Consider the following 16,169-nt stretch of genomic DNA (forward strand, 5'->3'; position numbering starts at 1 on the left):
GGAGAGGTGGCATGTGTGAGATGTGTGTGTTTCTATGTTAGGGTGTGAGTGGTGGGAGTGTGAAAAGGGATGTGTGGGGCGACGTGTGTTGGAGGGGAGAAGTGGCATGTGTGAGATGTGTATGTTTCTATGTTAGGGTGTGAGTGGTGGGAGTGTGTCTGTGCGGGTGTGGAGAGGGTGGTGGAAGTGTTCATGACAGGAGAGGGGTCTGTGTGGGTGGATAGTGTGTCTGTGTGCTTGTGGAGTGCATCAGGCTGTGGCGGGCAGGCTTGTGATGTTGTGCAAGGCCCCCTGCTGAGGGGCTCTGGGTACATCATAGCCCTGGCTCCTTTGCCGACCGTTTGCATCTCTTTGAACTCATCCTACTAACTAAACACTCCCCTTTGGGCTTTCTTGTTACCTGCCCATCTTCCCGCCCTGAGCAGGGGGCTCCCGGCACTATGTAGCATACCCAGTGGGCAAGGGGAGCGAGGGCGGAGGAAGGAGGCCTGGAATATGCAGCACTCTGTCAGTCCCCCAGGCTGTGTCTAGACTACATGCCTCTGTCGTCAGAGGCATGTAGATTAGACACATAGGCAAAGTCAAATGAAGCCGCGATTTAAATGATCACGGCGTAATTTACATTTACATGGCTGCCACGCTGAGCCGACAAACAGCTGATCGGCTGTTTGTCCGCTCAGCGCGCTAGTCTGAACACTCCCCTGCCAACATCAAAGCCCTTTGTCGGCAGCCCCGTTATTCCTCATGGGACGAGGTTTACCGGGACTGACGACAAAGGGCTTTGATGTCGGCAGGGGAGCGTCCAGACTAGTGCGCTGAGTGGACAAACAGCCGATCAGCTGTTTGTAGGCTCAGCGCGGCAGCCATGTAAATTTAAATGAAGCCGCGATCATTTAAATCGCGGCTTCATTTGACTTTGCCAAAACAACAAATCTACATGACTCCGTCGACGGAGCCATGTAATTTAGACGTACCCCCAGTGAGAGAAAAGGCTCTCGCTGGCCCCGTTGCCTGGCTCAGAGTCTGGGGGATCCTATCCCTGGGTCCCTGTGAGTTTTGTGATCGTGAGGAGCAGCCCTGCTGTATGAGAGGCCAGGCCTCTCTGACCCGGCACTACCTGATCACGAAGTTATGAGCGTCAATCTCCTTCCCACAGCCGCTGTTCAGCAGGATCCCTGAGTTGCCCACGATGGCGCAGGTCCGGAAGTGCTTGCCCTTCAGGGGCGAGGTCCTTGGCAGCAGCTCGTACAGGTTCTGAGAGACGTTCATGGTGCTGTCCCTGTCAAAGACATAGTGGATGACGTCCCCGGGCTTCAGGGTCCCCTTCAGCACCGAGATATCCTTCTCGGCATCCAGGAACTTCAAGATCTGTTTCCTTGGGAAAGAACGAAAACAGGCATTAAGGAAAGCTTGCGGCCTGGTCTCCAACTGCAAAGCATCCTCCTCCTGCCTGTCTATGCTCCACAGCAAGGCTGAAAGCCTTCAAGAGCCACTATGACTTCTGTATTCCATCTGCTAACCCACGAGTAGGATCAAACATCTCCCCTCCTTCATGTGAGCATCTCCCATGCCCCCCTTTCCACCGGAGCAGGTCCTCAAGCTCCCATCACTTCCAGTTCTGCTCTCAACCAGCAGGAGCCGCCGCGTTGACCCACAAGGCAACAGATTTCCTTCCCTCCAGGAGTGGCTGATTGTGATGCCTCTGCAGGGCCCTCTAGCCCCTGCTTGTCTCCGCCAGTGGAGGCTCAAGCCTTGCAGCTCTGTTAGCGTGAGGCCACCGGGCTGAGCTGGGAATTCGTTTCCAAGCGATCGCTTGTGGATATGAATGCTGGCCCAGCAGGAGATAAACATTTTATTTCTCTCTTGACTTCTGTAGATGATATACAGAGGCAATTTGCCAGTTTGCACTGGAGAGGACCAAATCTGTCTCTTGTCCGATAGGTAATTACCAGTACCTGATCTTCAAAGCGAGTGTCTGGTTGTGTCTCCATCTGAATGAAGCTGGTGTAATGTTGTGCTTAATGCTTTCATTACTTCTGTCAACAACAGCTGGAGATGAAGAGCCATTTATTACTACTTCAGCTCTAGAGAAAAGAGAGACAGAAGGGGAGGGGGGAGATGCGATCTGTTAGCATCCCAATGGCATCTCTAATCGCTCTGAGGTGGCTGGGATTCAAACTTCTTCAGAAAAACAAAATTGCAGTTATTACCTGAGCAGGGAAGGAAAGCCTATTTATTTTCTGCTACACACACATATGGGCACAAATTTACACAAACACAGACATAAACGCAGATAGACATACACAAATGACAGACAGAGTCACAGACATGTGCATACATGGACAGACTGCCAAACACTCAGGCTCAACAGGCAGACACACTTAAGGCTACATCTAGACTGCAATCTTTTTCCGGAAGAGGAAATGCAAATGAAGTGCTCATTAGCATTTCCTGCACTCTCATTTGCATATCCTCTTCCGATCCTTTTTGTGGAAGAAGTTTTTGCGCAAGAGCCCGTAAACCTCATTTTTTGAGGAATAAGGGTTCTTGCGCAAAAGGGGTTTTTTTGCGCAAAAAAGCCCCATGTACACAGGGATTTTTTGCACAAAAACCTCTTCCGCAAAAAGGATCGGAAAAAGATATGCAAATAAGAGCACGAGAAATGCTAATGAATGCTTCATTTGCATTTCCTCTTCCGGAAAAAGATTGCAGTCTAGACATAGCAAGATACACACCCACAGACACCCACACAAACAAAACACAGAGAGAATCTCTTAGCCACAGATACAGGTTCACACACACAGAGGTTCTAGACACTGACAGCAAATGCAGTCTGGATCACAGATGATGACACAACCAGCTACAAACCCAAACGCACTTCTCACAAAAGACAGATCTACCTATTATGCTGGATTAAACCCACCTCATAACAAAGTGACCTTTATGTTAGCTCAGTGCGTGAAATTAATTTAGTTGAAATGTTGGGCACTGCATGCTGGATTTGGTACTACGGGTCAAACCTGTACACTCTCTGGTCTGGCAACATCAGTGGTCCAGCATGATTTGAGTTAACTGGTTGTCGACTTATCATGGGTGTGGCCAAGTTTCCTTGGTCCCACAAAGTTTGCTTATAGCCACCAGTCCTGGCTCTCTGTGTTCTGTGCTGTTATTTAGCCTAATTTACTCCTAAATGTCTTCGAAGGCTACATGTACGCAGTGGTCCTATTTCAGGATATCACTGGTATTCCAAACTAGCTATTCTGCATCTTAAGTGGAAGCCCATTATATCAAAAGATAACAGGCTCACTATTCTGACGGCCGCGTAAACCTCATTGCATGAAGGATAACAGACATTTTGGAATAGCACCATATTTCGAAATCTGGCACTGCGTGGACAGCACCAAATTTTGAAAAAAGCTATTTCAAAACAACATTGAAATAAGCTATTTCGAGGTAAGGGTGCTGTGTAAACGCACCCTAAGAGCCCATAAGCAGTGAAAGTGTTGGTAATGCTGCTAGACAATATTGATCACCCGGGGACTGGCAAATTCTCTGGTTCAGCACTGCTCAGATTCGGAGGGTGTCAGACTAGAGAGATTCAACCAGTACTGCCAAACGCCCCATTACAAACGGCAGGGCTCTTAGGTCACTTTTCTTCCCTTCAGGGGAGAACAATGGGATTTCAGTGCATTCATTCTGCACAAGGGGCACAGGCATTGGGGAATGACTGGTCAGGGAGGACCAGAGAGTAGTCATGTGCCCAGCTACCACTCTGGACATGATCATTCTGAGACCCTGAATTTAACCAGAAAAACAATCAAGACCCCAACATTTCAATTCACTTTGCATCCAGTGGCATAACTGGCGGGAGGCTCTGCATACTTTATGTCTGTGAGCTTCTCTCCAAAAAGAAGAACCGAGAGGCTCACCAGGAAGCACAGCATGTATGTGCAGCCCAGAAAAACCCTTCACCCTTCAGAGTATGCTAAAAAATTCATAGCCATTGTGTTTGATGCCAGCTAAGCGGAATGTCCCTCCTTAGTACAAGGGGCCTCTTTTAGCCAGCAGAGAGTCAGCAAATAAAGAGATCTACACCAAGCAGGTCAACACCCCAGCGGGAGAGAGGCATGGAGTGCAAATAGAAAGGGATGCTTTTGATCGCACCAGGTAAAACTGTCCTGATAGTGAGCTCTGGAAGCTGCAGCCTCATGACATAAGGCCATGTCCATTCAGGATGATGCAATATGGGGTACAGCAGTGTGGTGTCATAAGAACATAAAAACATAAGAGCAGCCATACTGGGTCAAACCAATGGTCCATCAAGCCCAGTATCCTGTCTACTGACAGGGGCCAATACCAGATGCCCCAGAGGGAGGGAACACAACAGGTAATCCTCACGTGATCCCTCCCGTCACCCACCTCCAGAGAAACAGAGGCTAGCAATACCATTCCTACCCATGCTGGCTAATAGCCATTGACGGACTTAACCTCCATGAATCTATCTAGCTCTTTTTTTAACCCTGTTAAAGTCCTAGTCTTCACCACATCCTCCGGCAAGGAGTTCCACAGGTTGACTGTGCGCTGAGTGAAGAAAAACTTCCTTCTGTTTGTTTTAAACCTGCTCTCTACTAATTCCATTTGGTGACCCCTAGTTCTTATATTGTGGGAACAAGTAAATAACTTTTCCTTATTCACTTTTTCTACACCAGTCTTGATTTTATAGACGTTTATCATATCCCCCCTTAGTCTCCTCTTTCTAAGTCTTTTTAATCTCTCTTCATATGGGACCCATTCCAAAGCCCTAATCATTTTTGTTGTCCTTCTTTGAACCTTTTCCAATGCCAATAGATCTTTTTTGAGATGAGGCGACCACATTGGTACACAGTATTCAAGATGTGGGAGTACCATGGTTTTATATAACAGCAATAGGAGATTTTCTCATTTATTCTCTATCCCGTTTTTAACGATTCCTAACATTCTATTTGCTTTTTTGACTGCTGCTGCACACTGAGTGGATGTTTTCAGAGAACTATCCACAGTGATGCCAAGATCGCTCTCTTGAGTAGCTGTAGGTAAATTAGACCCCACCATTTTGTACATGTATACAGGTAGTCCCCGGGTTACGTACAAGATAGGGACTGTAGGTTTGTTCTTAAGTTGAATTTGTATGTAAGTCAGAACTGGCATCCAGATTCAGCTGCTGCTGAAACTGACCAGCGGCTGACTACAGGAAGCCCGAGGCAGAGTTGCTCTGCCCTGGGCTTCCTGGAATCAGCCGCTGGTCAGTTTCAGCAGCGGCTGACTTGGGAACGCCTGAGGCAGAGCAGCTGGGGTGCTGCCGGGTTGGTCCAGTAGCACCGAGGAGCGGCGCTGCGGGACCAACCTGGCAGCGCCCCAGGTGCTCTACCCCAGGCGTCGTCGGGGAGAAAAGCCTGGTCTGCTGGGCTGTTCCGCTGCCCACGTGCTCCGCAGCTTTGCTCCGCGGCTTTGCTCCGCATCTCTCTGGTCTGCTGGGGGGGCTCCCCCCAGAAGACTAGGGAGACAGGGAGCAAAGCCTCGGAGGACACCGGCAGCGAGACAGCCGCGGCGCGTCTGGGCTGTCCCGCTGCCCACGTGCTCCGTGGCTTTGCGTCGCGTCTCCCTGGTCTGCGGGGGGTTCCGCCCCCGCAGACCAGGGAGACGCGGAGCAGCTTTTCTCGCCCCGGAGGACGCGGGCGGCTGGACCGCGGCGCATCTGGGTATCCCGCCACTCGCGCCCTCCGGGGCGAGAAAAGCCCCGTTCGTAACTGCGGATCCGACTTAAGTCAGATCCGCGTAACTCGGGGACTGCCTGTAGTTGGGATTATTTTTTCCAATATGCAGTACTTTACATTTCTCTACATTCAATTTCATCAATGTCATAGTGTGATTCCTTTCCTCCTGAAATGCTGGCTGTCCTGGGCAGGTCGCCTTGGCAATTTACTGCCAGTTGAAAGGAGGTCTCTTTGCTTCAGGTACAGATGGGGAATGATTGACAGGAGATCTCAGGCACATGTGAGGGTATTTAGGACTCATGCTACTTAATATTTAGAGAGGGAAGCTGAATATATTTCTAGGTGCTAGTTACCACTGTGTGTGTTTATACAAAATAGCAAAGTATGATCTGTGGAGACTGCCAATAAGGATAATTACCAATCTCGCACTTCGCCACATAATCTGATCTCCTGCAAGGCAAATTTAGAAAATGCAAAAAAATGCAGCCACGTGGAGAAAACCCTTGTAGCAATCACTGTGATTTTGTTGTGCGTGACGGTTTTTGTATTTTGATGATGTTTGTGGCATCACCATGTCACAGTGTGATGCAATGACACAAAGTGTCACTGACTGACGTCACTAAGCTACCCAATTATGGAACATAACAATGTTGTGATGACATGGGCTGATCTTGCAAATGACCTAAAAGGAGGTCCCAAATACCATTAAATGTCCATAATGCCACAGAATGACTGTGATTTGTGATGTCTCTGTGTCACCGAGGCTATGTACACCCAGCGGCATTATTTCGAGCTAGAGGACTTCTTACTCTGTCTCCTGTAACCCTCATTGTACGAGGAGTAAGGGAATTTGGAAGAAGAGTGCTCTTCCTCATACTTCCGGCTCTGTACACAGCACCAAAAGCTGAACTAAGCTATTTCAATTCAAGCTACGCAATTAACGTAGCTCAAGTTGCGTAGCTTAGTTCAACTTTAGCTCTGCTGTGTAGACATACCCTGAGTGGCATTATGATGCAACAGAATGATGGTCATAGGAAGACATCCTTTTTTAAATACCTCAGTGGAAAATTGCAAAGGTGGCAACTTTTCCTCTGACTTAGTTTGTACAATAAATGATTCTCTTCCATATCCTCAGCCACTGCAATTTGCAGATCCCGGGTCATTTGCAAATAATTATTGCATTAAAAGAGAGGGAGAATGATTAAGAAAATGCAAAGCAGAAGTGGAAAGAACCAGATACATTTGCTAAATAAGAAGAGTACCATCCAGCAAAGAAGATTAATAGCTGCCTTACAGCAAAAACAAATGAACACAAAATCTAATTTACAAACCTATTAGATTTGCTATGTAAGCTGTTCACAGCTGATCTGATTGTACCTCTGCCGCCAGAATTCCTGCAAGACAAAGGAAATGCATTATTTATAAACCCAGCTCCTCTTTGCAAAGCATTGTTCAACAGTCAAGAGAACCCCAGTCCGGAGAGTTTCAAACAGAGAAGCTGCAACAAACACTCATATTCCCCACAATCCAAATGGCAACATTCCACGATGGGGAAAGGGTTTCATGCCTTCCTTGATTAGCAATACCAAATTATGACTAAATGAAAAGTGGGGAGCAACGCCCTTCTAGTAGCCCAAAGGATCCCTTAAAAGTAATTTTCATTGATGATTTCAAAGGGGCACAGGCTTTTAGTCATGGGCCTGATCCTGTCATCCTGACAAGCTGCACTTGGAGCAAGGCAAGGGATAAGCAGTATAACAAACCACCTTTATGCTACCCTAATCCTAAGGCAGACTATGGGGCAGTCCAGCCCTATTCTCAGCATGTTCCTCTAACTTACATTTGACTGCCCCAATATGGTGGCTGCAGATCAGTAGGAGCAAGGACTCCCTGGCCACACCAATGTTCCCTCTAATCTTTTCCATCCACATGTGAATGTTTTTTCCATCCATGTACAGAATAATTTTTTATGTGCACCAAAGCATGCGCGAATGTTCACCACCAGGAGAAACAAAAAGCTTAGCTGTGGGAGCTCTGCTAATCAGCTGGGCGGCACTGGAATCTCTCCTAAGTGATCGCACAAGTGCTCAGCTTACAGGGAATACTAGGTCACACCCTTTTTTGCCTGGCCATACTCATATATCAATGACCAGAAGTGGGACTGGCATAGGAGCTAAATTTCCAGCCCATGGTCATGTGTTCTTAAAAAAACGACAACTGCAGATGGGCTGGAATCCCAGATCGAAAATGCTGCCTGCAGAGCAAATTTGGATCAGAATCCTAATCTGAACATCACAGCTTGGGCCCATCTCCAAACAGGACTGTTCCTCTGTAGCTGCCCTTTTCACCTGAGGATCTCATCTCACGTGATGTGATCCCAAATTTATAGGTGGGATCCAGCATCTGAGAATGTACCATGGAGTCCTCCTTCTTCCCATCCCATCCTGTACCTAGAATGTTGTCAGTGTGAGAAAGAGGAAAGATTAGTTTAACGGAGAGGGTGCTTTTTGGGTTGGTTGTTTCTGTGGGTTCATACTCTGAGTTTCAACTTCATGCTGAAACAACCAAGAGCACTAGGTTTTTGCATGGTCTCCACCGCTGACACAGATGACTCCCAGAAATGGATTAACTCCCCAGATGGACAACCACAATCACATGGCAATGGACACAGGCCACACCTCAGCCTTTGAGAGTGGATCCCAAGGACCCACAGACTCTATTACAAGCCCTGGCTGGAGTAGACAGTCTGGTTCCAAGCTGGTCCTGATCATTTCTCTCCAACAAATTCCAGTTGAGTGATGGGTAACTGCTCTTTATTCTCCCCAGCCCTTACAGGTGGACTGTCTGAGCAGCCATCCTTTTCAATGTACAGAGGAGCCTTTAGCAGAAATTGTCTGCCACCAGCATGCTGAGGAGATCCCTGGCCAGACTACAACTCCACCGACAATGTGCCACATAGTTTAGTCAGAGGGAAGACTGTGTTGAATTATGGGAGTGGTAGTCTGGCCAGAGAGCCCAGCCTATTCAACAGAAGAGTGCTATCAAGCAATCTGAATTTCAGTGCCCATGAGGCAGCATGCCACAATAGAGAAATGCAATTTAATGGACTCAAAATAAATTCATTAATGTTCAAACAGACATGAAAGGAAATATTGCATGATAGTTTTCCCAATGGACAATTTTTTTCAGCAAAATCAAAATTTGTCCTCAGAAAATTTTGATTTTTTTCCAAAACTACATTTTCCATCACAAAAATTCCCAACCGTCTCTATTAATTATAACCTCACCCTCTATCACAGGTGTCTGGCACCCAGGTCATCAAAGTTGTGATGAATAGGAGAGATACTAGCCTTTTCTGGACATCCCAGCCATTCTGTTCACAAATTTGCCCATAAATGTTAAAACAATAGACAGTGGGTCCTAGAGAGTCTTCAGGAATGCGAGAGAAGCAGGAAGTGTTTACAGAAAGCTAGGAGAGCTAGTGGAAAGAGAGTGTGAATTTTGAATTGGAAGCAGTGATTTTCTTGTGCCAGTCTGTGTAACCAGCTCAGAGCTGGTAGACATGAATTAAGCCAGGGGGGCAGGCATAGAATCCAGTGACATCCATGCCTAGGGAAGGACTAAACCTTGGAACAACAGATATGTGAGTAGAACAGGGAATGTTTAGTCAGATACGATGGGGCTATTCTCTTTAATTTTGGATTTGTTGGATTGCTCTGTGCTGAGCCCATCTACTACCTCCCCCTTGTACACTGTCACTTTTAAACTGAACTGCAGGGAAGCAATTTTCTGAGCCTTCAATCTTTTTTCAATTGTTCTGTAATGTCTAGCAACTAAATAATGTTTTACCAAGCATGTTTTGTTTTGTTAATAAAAATCATCTTTTTAGGACCATGATCTGATTCCTGGGTCCTAGAATGTAGGGGGTTCATGTTCATGGGCCTAAAACGGCAAGGTCAGCTAGTAAGAGAATTACAGTTTTTTTTCAAGATCTCTCCAGAGAGAGGGTTAAAGAGCTTGAGGGTACCCCACAGGAAGAAATTCCCAAAATGCATCTTCCTAGGCTCTCAAAGGGGGTTTTGCTTTTGTGTGATAGCTGTACCATCCAAGGTCAGAGATGTGACCATGGGAGTTTTTTTTAACTGAAACCTTTAGTAGCAGGGTATTTTAAAGCCTCTTGCAGGCCCCCATCTTCTGTACACCAAGTGCCAGAGTGGGTAACAGCCTTGACAGAAATAGTGCACAGCCAATACAACTCTGCTTGTCAACTCTGCTTGTCAAGAATACAATGTCTTCCTCCAGGACCCCAGGAAACTTCATGCTTCTCTCTCAAATGAGGACATGGCAAACAAGATCATCTTCTCCTCATGGCTTGTCTAGTCAGGCTAAGCCAAAAATCTCCATCCTGTCCAACAGACAGCAGCCCACCTCCTGGGCAAGACGTGGGGAACATATCAAACCAGCACAGTCTCCAGTGGCTTTCTGTGCTCAGGGCTGGCACTAGATCAAGGTCCTGGTATTCATCTACCAAAGCCTTTGGAGAGTCAGAATGTGATACCACACCACAAACAGTCTCAATGAAATCATGGGGACTATTTGGTGCAGTCTATTATGGGCTGGACTAGGTTACCCAAGTTAAGCTTTGTCATTCATGATTTTGAGACCATTTTCCTTGCAAGACACAGAAACTTGATCTTCCTGAAGTCACACTCTTGCAAGCCGGAGGTAAGACGTTTCTGGAGTTGGCTCCTAAATTAATGCAACACTCTACCGGAGAAGGAGGAAAAAAACAGGACAAGTGTTTAATCTGCAGCATGCTGACTGCAAAGTGCACTCTTTCTCTAGCCTGACATTCTCTGGGAATTGGCCCCCCTGTTCCTACTGATGCTCCATGGGAGTGAGGCATGTAACTCTCAGATCCACTGGAATATGCCAGCTTTGAGTTTTGTGTCCTCTTAGTTTCCTGTGCCCACTGTCTAGGCCAGGGTTATTCAACTTTGGAAGGCTCGGGGGAGGGGGGGCACAATAATACTCACAGCACATGCCGAGGGCCGCAACTTAAGTGTGGTTGCATATACATGCAAATATATATGCAAATATATGCAAATAGCTTTTCACACTGGTGGTCATGAATACAAAGCGCTTCCCACAATGCCCTGGCACTCCTGGCACCTCCTCCCTGGGGGCTAGAAAGGCCAACACCCTGTACCCATCTGTTTCAGCCAGCTCGTCCATTTTCATCTTTCAATGCTCACCCCACCTGGGAGATGCCATTGTGGAGCGTGTTCCCAGTGGAGGCCATGTTCAAAGGATCCCACCCATGGGCCATGTGTTGAGTCCTGTATAAACCCAAACCTGTGCAAACAAACGTGCCGTGGGCCGCATTTCGCGTGTTGAGTAGCCCTGGTCTAGGCACTAGATGATTGTGAAGTGTAAGTACTACAGCTGCTCAGGATTTTAAAAAAATGTTTAGATTTTCAACTAGACATTTTTTTGGATGAAAAATTCCTTTGGGAGACCTGTGTGCTCCCATCCATCCCAGCTGTACCAGGCAGCCCCAAGAGGGGAAGCATCAGAAAAGAAAAGAGTACTGTACCTTCAGAAAACAATTGAGTTTGGAGTGAAAACTTGGGGAGCTGGGAGAAAGGTTCCTTATTTTATCTGAGCTGGAGCCTCACCCTCTCTTAATATCAAATCCTCTGAACAGCGTGTCTGGGGCATAGTGCTTTGGGGCATGCCAATTTCCTGCTTCCCACAGGATACTGCTTGTTATCCCACTGGTGGGATCCCTCCCGGAACGGCTTTTTTCATTCCTTTGACAAGTCTGAGAATCAATTGCTATTTCATCCTGTCAAGGGGGTGGCAGGGCAGATTCATTCACAAAGCTTATTGGCATTTATCAAGCATCCATTTTAATAGGGTTCACTGCAGGGTGCGAGAGCAGTCTAGATTAGTGTGCAATCTGCGAATCCTTTTCAAACACGCGTCCTTTGAAGAAGCCGTCCAAATGGGATTTGCGCTCCCTCACACTCTCTGAAATACAGATAGGGACTGGATTAAGGGCTTAGAAAGGGAAACACATTTCCCTACTGCCTGCATAAGTGGGTGCCCCAAATCTCTGTGACACTCAGGAAAAGAGAATCCTTAGGAATTAGAAGGCAGAGAAGACCCTGGTGGCTGGGGCTGTGTCCAACTGAGAAGGGGGAGATCTTGTCAGTGGAAGAATTCAGTGGAAGAATTCTTGCCACAGTCATGTGACAAGAGGGAGTGTGACATGTGATCCATGTTGGAGGATCACCGGGAGCCACTTGTGCAGAGTTCTCTTTCCGGTGCTCGCTCGTTGATGCCCTGACATGAGAATGATGCCAGGAGAAAAAACAAACGATGGCTCTGCCTGCACATATTCACTGTAAGTGCTTCCCCCCTTTCTCATCAGCATTTGTCAAGCTTTTCTCCGGCGGGAGGGCGGATTTAAAGCTCACAGTCCTGAGGGCGCGTGAAGTGCAGACAGGGAGAGCGCTGCAGGCATCCGAGCTCATCCAGGATTGGAGAGGCATCCTCCCATTTACATCGTTAGCCTGAGGGCCTCTAAACTAGTTCAGGCCACGGCTCTGACATAAGGGAACCACGGAGAGACTCGATGCCTAATGCCTCCAACCTGGTGGCATCTCAAAGGAGGGACAAGCTGTGGCCTGATGGAAGGTGTTCAGGCAAATGTTTCATTTCCCCAGTGGACACACCGAGCAGATACCCCACTTGAAGGCATCTGCAGTGCTGCTCATGGTTACTGCAGCAGGCACACAGCTGGCAGGGAGGATTCTGGGCTGCATTCTCTTGACCTGGGTGGGCAGCTGAATTGCTGCTTGTGGTGGCCGTGACAGGTCCTGAGCGGATTAGTCGTCACCATCACCTGCAGCCACAGGTGTTGTCCACTGGCTTGGCATGACATCAGGCTTCATGGACCAATGGCGTGAGCTGATTGGGGAATCCTCCAGTGAATAAATACTAAAAATACAGTTGGGTCTGCCCCTTTTCCTCTTTGCAGTCTACCACGTGGAGACTTTCCCCACATCTCCTCTCAGTGCATAGTGAAAGGCATCATGCAGTGAGAACATGGTCTGCAGGGCTGCTTGTCTCCTCCTGGCTGGATCACTGGGCAGCTGGCCGATGGTGACTGTTCGAGCAGATCTATGGTTTAGACATTGTGATCCTGACCAACAGAAGATTTTCCCAGGTTTGTCCTGCTCACAGAGAACACAGGCAGGGCAATACCCTATGGCCACACCACTGCTTTGGCCTGCAAGGAGGAAAACACTAAAAGGTCCTAGCAGGGGCTGTCCCTACTAGTGCTGGTGCCCTATGCAGCCGAACACTGGCACCCCCTCCATGTGGGGTGCAGCCACTCCACAGGGGTTGTAGGAGCAGGGGGGAGAAGGTTACCCACTATTCCAGACTGGATGGAGCAGATGCCATTTGCTACACTGGTCTGGGAGAGTTGGCAACCTTGGAAGCAGGGCAGGGCAGGAGGCTCACCTGCAGCCTCAGGAGAGCAGGCGGGAGGCGTGAGCAGCACGAGCGTGGACTGGAGGACTCAGGAAAAGTAGCGGGTGGCCATGCAGCTGGCTAGAGAGAAGAGATGCTTTGATGGACAACCACGGCTTCTCCCCAGCCACCTGCTGCGGGGCTGCCTACTGCTCCTCTGGAGTCCTTCAGCCTGCGCTGTGCTGCTTGCTGCTGCCTGATGAGTGGGGGCTGGGCACAGCCCATGTCGCGGGGGGTGAGGGAGGGCAAGTTGGGAATGGAGCTGGCCACCAGAGCCCTTACACAGCACCCAAATGAATAGGGCACCATGAAATCTGAGGCAATTTGTTGCCCTAAATTTCATAGTGCCCCCTGTGTCTGCATGATTTGTGTATTGGTAAGGACGGCCTTGGGTGCTAGGGAGAAAAGAAACAAGCAAAAAAGTCAATTCATTTTACTCTAGTTCAGTTGATCCAGTTACATCTCTCAGCTTCATGTGGTAAAGAATAACCACTATTCAAGTTATACAGAAAGACATTGATTTAGAAAACTTCCTAACGCTGCCTGGCTGTATTCTCTTATTAAAATAGATGTTCTCAGTGTGAGCTTACTGTCTGCCCCACAGCATGCTAACCTGCTTCCCGATTCTACTCACATAGTAGCCTCGATATACAGTAACTCTGTGTCATGGATGAGCATCCCAGATCCTTTTCTTTTTGCCTGGAGGTGATGGCGCTGAATTTGGACTATGGAAGGTGTCATACTGGCCAAGCAGCATTGTATAGGAATGTAAGGTGTTGTGATTCATGTGTCACAGGATGGGGAGAAACAATTGCCCCAGAGTTCAGGCTCTTGAGTTGAATGAATCATTTACAATGAATCATTTATTTGAAGAATTTTCTGTTCACAACTTGTCTGTGACCAGCCTGCAATTTTTCTCAAGTGCACTTTTTTTTTTTCTGAAATGATTTGCTCCCTCTTTTTGGGACCTGTTGTTAGTCTGTAGTGTATTCACAAACCATGTGTTGTGAGTTTTGGATATGCACGTTCCAAACGGCTTTGATTGGACAACTAAGTCATGTGGGACTACAGAGACAGGTGTTCTAGGACAGATTCTCAGGATTACACATTCAAAATGTGTTTTCCATGGAGATACTCCAATATCCACTTAAAAGTCACAGTTGCCACAAACATCCTTGCCAGTCAGCTCATTCAGTAGAATATTCATGGAAAATGCACACAAAAAAAGAAGGGGCACAGTAAAAAATCTCGCTGATCATTTCTGCAATAATCACCTAGTTCTCGTGCATGGGTTCCCAAACTGGGGGTGTGTGCCCCCCGGGGGGGCATGAAGAAATTCTAGAGGGGGCATGAGGCGACCCAGCCACATATACCCCCGTCAATCCCACCCCAAGTTTTGCTGCTATTTTTTTGGGAGGGGGGACATGAGAGTTTCTCAAAAATCAGAAAGGGGGGCATGATGCCGAAAAGTTTGAGAACCACTGTTCTACTGGATCAATAGCTGGTTCTGCCATAGACTTCCTGAGTGACCTTGGGCAAGTCATTTTAGTGCCATGCTTCAGTTTTTTCCCTTTGTGAAATGGAGACAATAATAGTTACATAGCCTATGAATGTGGGGGGATTGTTAAACTAAATTCAAACCCAGAAAACAGGCTCTATCAAGATACAGTGTATCATGGTTATAACTGATGATCTCAAATACTGATTCATTAAGTCCACTACCCTCCTTTGAACCAAGTACTTTTGATGATCTCCATGTTACAGGTAGAGCAGGGAAGGTAAGTGACTGGGCCATGGTCAACCAAGAAAATGGTGTTAAAAGTGGGAACAGAAACTTTCACACAAACACATTATACGCACAAACACTCAGGGTACGTCTACCCAGCAGCGATATTTCAGAATAACATCAAGAGTTATTCCGAAATAACTGCAAGACTCTACACAGCTAGCCCATTATTTCAAAATAATTTTGAAATAAAAAGAAGCTTATTTCGGCATTTGTAAACCTCATTCCATTAGGAATAACGCCTCTTCTGAAATAGTTATTTTGCAATAGCTGTAGTGTGGACGCTCCACTGCTGCTATTTTGAAATAGCGCCTCCCCAGGCCATTCAAAATAATTTCTCCCCACTGCTTTCTGGGGCTCTAAATTGAGGTAGTGCGTCCACATTTGGGGAGCCTGCCTCGGACTGATTTCCAGGCTTCCCTGTAGTATAGATGCACTATTTCGAAATATGATATTTTGGAATATTTCTTTTGGAATAGCTTATTCTGAAATAATCGTGCAGTGTAGACGTAGCCTCAGGCACAGATTTACAGAGAGACATAAACTCACATACCAACAGGCTACAGCTACACTGCCGGGTTTTTTTCAGAAGAAGATATGCAAATTGCACTCGCATTTGCATATCTTTGTCTGATTCTTTTTGTGGAAAAGGTTTTGCCGATATTTGGACCCATGTAGACGGGGACAAATGTCAGAAAAGAACCCTCTTTTGCAAGCCCCTTAATTCCTCATAAATCGAAGTTTACAGGGTCATGCAAAAGAGGTTTTTTTTCCCAACATTTGGCCCCGTCTACATGGGGACAAATATCAGCAAAACCTCTGCCACAAAAAGAATCGGAAGACAATATGCAAATGCGAGCATGATTTGCATATCTTCTTCCGAAAAAACCCAGCAGTGTAGCTGTAGCCACACACAGAAACTTTCAGGCAAACACCCAAACACACGCTCACACACACACACACAGACTGAACAAGTAGACACACAGATATGCCTACGTGCATACTCACAAACAGAAAACACATAAGTTCTCACAGAGAATTAGACAAATACAGGAACAGATTCAGTCCTGCTCACAGATGCTAACACA

General features: G+C 47.1%; 1 protein-coding gene across 1 annotated transcript in view; it reads right to left on the reverse strand.

Moving 5' to 3' along the window:
• The window catches only part of ST8SIA2 (ST8 alpha-N-acetyl-neuraminide alpha-2,8-sialyltransferase 2), a 64,683-nt gene that overhangs the window by 34,372 nt on the left and 14,142 nt on the right, over positions 1 to 16,169 (reverse strand). Inside the window, exons 2-4 of the mRNA XM_075897018.1 lie at positions 7,085 to 7,147; positions 1,956 to 2,084; positions 1,118 to 1,375 (exon numbers count right to left, since the gene is read on the reverse strand). Of these exons, the coding sequence (XP_075753133.1) occupies positions 1,118 to 1,375; positions 1,956 to 2,084; positions 7,085 to 7,147 (450 nt within the window). The remainder of the gene's footprint in view (positions 1 to 1,117; positions 1,376 to 1,955; positions 2,085 to 7,084; positions 7,148 to 16,169) is intronic.

The sequence above is a fragment of the Pelodiscus sinensis genome, chromosome 14 (assembly GCF_049634645.1).
Source record: "Pelodiscus sinensis isolate JC-2024 chromosome 14, ASM4963464v1, whole genome shotgun sequence".
Lineage (NCBI taxonomy): Eukaryota > Metazoa > Chordata > Testudines > Trionychidae > Pelodiscus > Pelodiscus sinensis.